We start from the raw sequence: 7500 nt of genomic DNA on the forward strand, positions 1-7500 counted from the left end.
TGGTCAGGGCGACGTTGTTTGGCGCCCATTGCCCAAAAGGCAATCGCAACCTGTCTCTTTGTTCACCACGCGTATTGCCACACTGTGCTGCTTATCGCGGAAGTTCCCCGAGCAGGGGAAGCTGTAAATGCGTGTTCTCCGTCGCAGAAGTCGCAGAAGTGTTTGTCAACGAACGTTCGCTCAACGCTGATCAAGTGTTCTTAATTCTGTTGCCTGTCTCGATGTCACTTACCTTAAGTTATTTAATACTGGTATGAGGTTTAATCCTGCAAAGAGCAAAAAAAGAGGGAAAGGTACACGGCGTTAATACAGCTGAGTTGAAATTGATGGCAAAACCCCCTTGTTCCATCTGGTGTGGCCAATTAAACCCAAAGTGAACTGCATGCGCGTCCCCATTCGACGGAGTGCGGATTAAGATAGCTTCGATTGATTACACTCCACTCGACACCGATATGCTCCGGCAGGGTGGGCAGGGCCTTTAAGCCCTCTAGACATCTATCGACCCGATTGTTCTGATTGCGCATTACGGCGTTGCGCCACGGAACAACACGGTCACGGATGTAATCCACAACGAACTCACCTTCGCAGAGCTCTTCGTCCTCCTCTTCCAGTGATGAAAGCTCCCGAAATTCACTGGCGAATACTTTGTTACTGGACGAAATACAGACCAACGATGCTAACGACGATTGCTGATTCAGCCTCGGTTGCATCATTATGGCCATGGTGTGGTCCGTTTGCGTCACATAGGAAACCGACACGTCAAATCTGGGCGGGTTGTGTACGTTTACTGAAAAGGGCGCAACCAGCGACTGGAGAGGATCCACGGTTTGCCTCCAGCGCTTATCATATCGCTGATGAAGTACATGATAAGCAATCCCACACCGAGCCGACCAGTGTAGTTGTGCTAGAATCGGTGCTAGACAACGGCCCCAGTCCGGAGAGCATAATGCTACGCTGAACTATTTTTTTAGTTGACACTAGCAGCGGAGGTGTTAAATTTGTGGTTTAATACACACAGCTTAACCCTTGCGAGTTGGCAAGGGTTCTTTGGAGCTAATTATTATTAACCTGCCCCGAATTACGACCGACGGAGTGAAATCTCTCCATTGTCTTGCCTTTCTCACTTCCATTCGTTCATCGATTTCTTTATCAAGATCGGTTGCTATCTCTCTGATAGGACAGAATGCCTGTACAAAATCAACCCCTTTTGCTCTTTTTTTACATTGACAACAGTGACTTTGCCCTAACTTCCTGTGCGCGTTGTGCCTCAGGTACACTCTGCACTAGACCGCTTGATGGCGATGATTGACACGTCCTTGCAAGGTCAGTTTCTAGGGAGTATAAGCGCACCACCCGTCCTCAAAAAACATCGTGATTAGAAACGGTTATTTTTGGTTGCTTCTTATCATCATCACTAATCAACATCGCCTGCGTCTTTTATCACATGCGGTAGATGCGGCTACCACTTGCATAGACCGTAACCAATTTGTAAGCAACATGAGCTTACCACACACTCTCCGACTCACGTATTGTGCTGAACTTTGCTATGTTCGGTATCTCCGTGATGCAGTGTCAAAGCGTACTTCAAATTCCCTTCACCAAGAAACACGCCACGACTCCGTCCTACAAGAGCGCGGGGAGTACACATTAGCCGCTGTCCAAATAACGCTTAGTTAGATCTTTAACTCCATCGATCCGTCTCAATCAGAGATCCGTTCAAAGGAGAGGGCATGGAGCGAGGGCTACTACAAACAGGTCTCGGTAAGTGGCGTCTGATCTTTTGAGATAAATCAATCGCCGGACCCGCGCCTGAAATTCAATCTCTCGCTCTATCGGTGTCCGGATCAGCGCAGTTAGTCGAGTAACCTCGTCCATTCCAAGAATTCCTAACCGCGCACTAGTGCCCTTCGCAGCCGTCCGTCCACCCTGTCCACCGTTAGGGGTGAAGTATTTTGGAAGGCGTATGGTGTGTAACATGTTAATTACATCGAAGCTGGTCTTAGCAGAAGCTCACCGTTTCTCACGAGAAACTCCATGAAACACGGGAACGCGAGACCCGGTGCCGGTGCTGCTGCTGCTGACGAAAACAAACGTCCGCGCGGAGAGATCGTTTTGGGAGGACGCGCGGGGTAAATCAAGCAGGATTAAATTCGACCCAGGTGCCAAAGGTACGACATAACGAGAACAGATTACGAGCACCGGTGTGTGGCTGATGGAATGCCGAAAGAGAGTGGTGGTGGTGTACACGTCTGTATCGATTTTCTGTGGCCCTCGGCCCCGGTGTTCCCTTGCCACTGCTTTGGGCCCCTCCGGTATCCATAGGGTAATCCTCAAGTGACAAGCACAAATTTATCTCAACTCCATTATTTGCCGTCCAAAACCTGCCACCAAGCGAGGAACCCTGGTTACACTAGTCGGGGCCCTCTGCAGCGTTTGTGCACCACCCCGTGTTTGTCTGTCACGGTGTCCAGTGGTTCTCCGAAGTCCAGCAGGACGAATAAAACCACCTGCGAGGCCCAACCTGCGACCAGTATTATTTCTGCAACTTTGCTGCTGCAACCGTGTATCACTGTCAAAGCCGGGGCAATTGCTTCTGTCAAAAGGCAGCTTGTAAAAGGTGGCCCATTTTAGCAACGACGCTGCCCAAATGCAATGACAAACGAGAGCGCAGTGCCATTCTGTGTCGCTGGTGTGCGCGCACGCCACCACATTCTAACTTATGCTTCGCCGAAGGAAAGAATGTAATTTTGTAGAACTGGAGAGAAAAACCTGGTGCCTGGTGTCCGTCCACTTGTCCCGCTGTACGGTTGCCACAGGGACAGAGACAGGGATTAGTATCAATTTATCACTGCTCTAGGAGCATGCCATGCGGGCTCTGGAACATTGCGTTCGATCGCGGCAGGACATGATAGCCATACTTATGGTCGCTTTGGCGGCATGTAGGTACGTGTTTGGATGCCATTTCGCTCCGAGGTGCGCTGTACGATCGTATAACTTTTGGTTGATGCAATGTTGTGATCGTTGCTTGTCGTTAAATCTTATTTAGTGTGTTTTAGCTTTATGCATGGGAAAAGCGGTTTACTGTAGAATGCTATTCGGTATAAACCGGTATCTACCACAAAAAAGGGAATTTTAAATATTTCCATTGGTTTTTAAAAGGCCCCCGGGATAAATCCCCGAAATCCTACGCACCGTGAATACTGATTCGCCGATAAATATTTGATCATTTGCTTTGGTTGATCGTTTCCCGCAGTTCATAATTCATCACAATTCGTTCCGAGCTTCCCATCCCTGCGTGTATGAAGTGTATTATTGATTTAACGCACGTACAATTCGCGACGATTGGATTGGCATCTTTGTTGAACCTGATAGTGCCTCAAACGTCCCATGATTGACGGCATGTCCCACTCACTGCAATGATCATGCTGCAGAACATTGTCTCCAAATTCCTGCTTCAACCGATACCGGCAACCGGAATGGTGCTTTCATGGTATTTTCGTTGGTTGCAGAATTGTAAAAAAACGAATCCGAGATTCACCGACAATGCTTTTGGCACCCAAAACAACGGATTCCCCCGATGGAGGATCATAAATCATATTAAGCACCTACTGGGCCGTCTGGTCCCGCAGTCCCGTACATAACCCTGCCGCTACGACATGGTACACCAGCATTCTTCACATGCTCCGGTGGGAACGTGCTCTGCATGCCAAAAAGCCGCCTGTAACGTAATAACCGTCGATGTCGATGGAATGTGCGGGTAGTCACCCTGCGGCCGGCTGTCACGTGACGGTTTGTGAGGGATATGGATTCGTTCGCGCAAAAAACAAAACCCCTTTGCGTGTTTGACAGTCCGTCCTCCTGTCGGTGCGGGGTGCTGCCGATCTACTCACCGATAAACTCGTTGCGCATTCGTATCCGATCCTTGAGCGAACCGGCCGAAATGATGACACAGTTGACGAACGCCAGCAGCGCTATTTGGTATTCTAGCGTGGTCGCCTTGTCCAGCTCGGACACGACCAGATTCAACCGATACCGTTCACCTTTGATGCTCTGTTGACGAAAGGGATGGACGAGGACATAGGAGTTAGTGCGATATGGAATGGGCTTTGGGCTGTGTGCTCTCCGTCGAGCTTTTTGGGGGAAACTTTGGGGAAAGAGAAGATGATAAAATTGCGAGTGTCCCAATCGTGTTACCTTATAGTGCTCGAGTGTTTCGATGGCACGCTTATAGCCGCTGCTGCTAAACGCGCACAGCGTCGACAGCAGCTCGAAGATCTGCTTCTTAACCGTAACATTGTTGGTGTCCAGTGCTAGACCCAACTTGTTCACGTAGTCGTTGTTCTCGATGATGTACTCCAAACCGATTCGGGCGTCCATTTTGGTGGATTTGTTGTGGTCGCGTTTCCGGACCTGCTTACGTGCTTCCACCACGGCCACAATCCGGCGCTAGCAGGGAATTCTGGAATGTCAAGAGAAGAGAAGTAGAGAGCAGCATGTTATTATGGTGCGTTAGTGAGGAGCATCGAGCAGGGGGAGACGAGAGGCTCTGTGGAGACCTCATGTCTGATAGCCTCGCATAGCAAACGGCACGCGATCTTGTCGTCGCGATCTAATAAATTACCTCCCGGCGGCCGCCAGTCCCAGTAAAGGACCGAAGGGCGTCGGCACAGCGCAGATAGATGACCCTACTCGATAGGGGCATGGTGCGCGCCCTCCCCCCCCCCCTCGTGATATAGGCATTGCGTGATCTTGTACACAAGACGGTTCTCCTCCCTCTCCCTCTATCTAGTTGTCCAGCACTCTAGGCAGCCCCCACGCATCGCTACTTCAGTGTGAGATCGGCCATCCACCGAAATGTGGATCGATGAGGGAGGAGGATGGATATGGTAGCTTCGAGAGCCGGCCAACCAGCCAGCGAGCCAACCAGCTGGACGGTCAAGTCACAAGTCAAAGGGAGCTGAGCATAAATCATCGTAAAACACATTGTATCGCGCGCGCGCCCGCAGTTCGCCCAGCAAGGGCCCAGCATTCAAACACAAACAGACACCCTAATACATGACAAGAGGTAGCCAGCCAGCCCGTTCGCACTTTGCGCGTCACGCAAATGAATCGTCGCAAATGGGGCGATGGTGCAGCCGCAGCGTAGTAGATTGTAGCAGATCGGCAATCACTTGACATCGATTTAGCGTCATACGACCGCCCAGTCTGTTTGTATATGTGTAGGTCGGCAGAATCTAGGCTACGGTTATATGGATCCGCGGACGATGCGAGACACGTGAATGGAGAGTTTTTTTTTTTCGATAGCGAACCAACTCGTGCCGCTTTCGCTTCCTCTAACGGATCTCAGGCAATCGGCACGTAGCATCCCATTACGCGGGAGTAGACGAAGCAGAAGGAAGCACTGGTGCTGGTGCTGGCGGTTGTTTATCAGTGAAAACTGCCAAAGAGTAAATCCGTGCTTATCACAATCGGTGCTACCAGTGCAATCGGGCCCGGCCTCTGCCCCACAATCTTTCGCAACGTCGCAAGGATTATAAAACACTTGGCAGTGGAAGGTGCGGTTAGGCAGCTTTGCGATTTTTATCAGTCTGCGATGATACCGATGCGGGAACATCTTGATAAGCCTTGTTCTCTCTCTCTCTCTCTTTACTTTGCGACATAACGATGCGATGTCCACGATGTAACGAACAGACGGCCAGACGTCAAGTTTCACAAACCATCGGACACCCTCCCGAGTTAAGTGGGTTCTTGTTCAGTAATGGACCGAACGAGACTGCCACCACGATGTTAACTGACACCGGATGCTACTGTCGCGTGATGCGATGCGATATGATGCTGATGCTGCTGCTGCTGCTGGTCAATCATGACGCCCATAAGCGCATGGTACCACGCAACGGAACCCGCGTTTTTCGTTTGTTTATCCGAGCGCACACTCGTGGCCACCATTCCCAAACCGTCGCCCTGGGACGATCGCGTATTGATCGGCCATAATTAAATTGACACCAGGAAAACGTGGCTCACGGCTTAAGTGGGACCAGATGGACGGCGTGCGTCGAACGAGTCGATTCAATTTGTGGACATTACTGTGGACGACACCCCGCGTGGCCACCCGCTTGGGAGTGCCCGGATGCTCAGACATCTCCGGGCATCCGAAAAAGCAAACCAACCGAAAAAGCAAAACAGGCTGGTTGTTACTGGGTCACGATCACGACACTGCGACGCTGTTGACAGCATGTTTGGTTGGATTGGAATTTCGAGACACTTCCCGCTGCCCTTCCCGTTTGTGTCGAGTTTCCAGCTTGAGGATACCAGCTTCCCGGCTGTTGGCAAGCAAGCATCACGAACGGACACCTGATCGTATTACCGACCATCCGATACGCTTGATCACCATGCTCGTTAGCTCAAGAAATTGACCAGAATCGCTTCTACTCGGCAGCGGAAGGTCGTTTTACAATGAAACGAAAACGCATCGGTATGAGAAGTGTACTACCCACTGAAGTCAGCTGGTCCGCTCAGCGAGCGTCATGTGGATGCCATTGAAATTGCAACGCGATCGCGGATCGTGGTGGGGCGGACGGGTGGACGCGTGCCCGCCTCTCGTGTAGGCGCGTGAACGCCCGAGAACCGTTTTACGCAACGAAAACATTACTCACATCACACTGTGTCTTGGGTGTTGGCGAAACCACCACCGGACCGGACACCGTGTGGGGGGGACATCATGGACCTCCACCACACTTCTCCCCGCCATGCAGTCGAGAAAAAAAAATGAATTCTTAATCCTGCGTGGTTGTGTGCCATCATCTGGAGGGCATATGTGGTGCATCTATTTGGATTGTCAAGCGTTTGCTAGACCACCCCACCACGGTCACCATAGGGGCCATAGGGGCCCACATACACTCTAAGCGCACGCACAAACACAGGAGCGTGGCCGGACTGTCAATAAACATCGCGGATGCGTCCGTCGATACGTTTACCATGGCGAACGGGCCGTCGTTGCTCAATCGTACCATCCCGGTCCACCATTAGCCCCAAAGAAGGTGGGCAGTATATGGTGGCATCAAACGGCACAATCACAATGGCACAGTGTGCGAAGGGAACAGAAACAATAAGAACGCACCTCGCGGTGGCATGCGCGCGCGCACGTGGCTCATCTTGGGCAAACCTCATCCGTAGAGAGGGCAGGGGCCAAACGGCTTCGGGGGGCCACTGTGCGTCGCCTAGGCCAAGACATCATCTATAGGAGAGCGCACCTTCGCGCACCATCTGATCTGTAAAACGAGATTCAAATTTATTCATTAAACTCTCCCCTCCCCAATCAGGGCACGCTTCTGGTTCCTGCGAGTTCCGGACAGCAGCACCTTCTGGTGCGCGTGCGCGCGTGCGGTCCTTACGACAGCGGCTGTCGCTGATTAGCGAACAGTAGAAGCAAGCTCGCGATCGTCGCCTTTGTTGGGCATGCCCCTAGAGTACCCGTTCCCGTTGATCCAACGAGTTGGCTGG

General features: G+C 51.4%; 1 protein-coding gene across 3 annotated transcripts in view; it reads right to left on the reverse strand.

The window, feature by feature from the left end:
• LOC126580799 (FH2 domain-containing protein 1) overlaps positions 1-7500 on the reverse strand; it is a 54112-nt gene that overhangs the window by 11153 nt on the left and 35459 nt on the right. For all 3 annotated transcript variants that reach the window (XM_050244062.1, XM_050244063.1, XM_050244061.1), the window contains exons 4-6: positions 4195-4459; positions 3891-4050; positions 233-266 (exon numbers count right to left, since the gene is read on the reverse strand). In XM_050244062.1, the coding sequence (XP_050100019.1) occupies positions 233-266; positions 3891-4050; positions 4195-4377 (377 nt within the window). In that variant the 5' untranslated portion in view covers positions 4378-4459. The remainder of the gene's footprint in view (positions 1-232; positions 267-3890; positions 4051-4194; positions 4460-7500) is intronic.

This window comes from Anopheles aquasalis, chromosome 2, assembly GCF_943734665.1.
Source record: "Anopheles aquasalis chromosome 2, idAnoAquaMG_Q_19, whole genome shotgun sequence".
In the NCBI taxonomy this organism is placed as follows: domain Eukaryota; kingdom Metazoa; phylum Arthropoda; class Insecta; order Diptera; family Culicidae; genus Anopheles; species Anopheles aquasalis.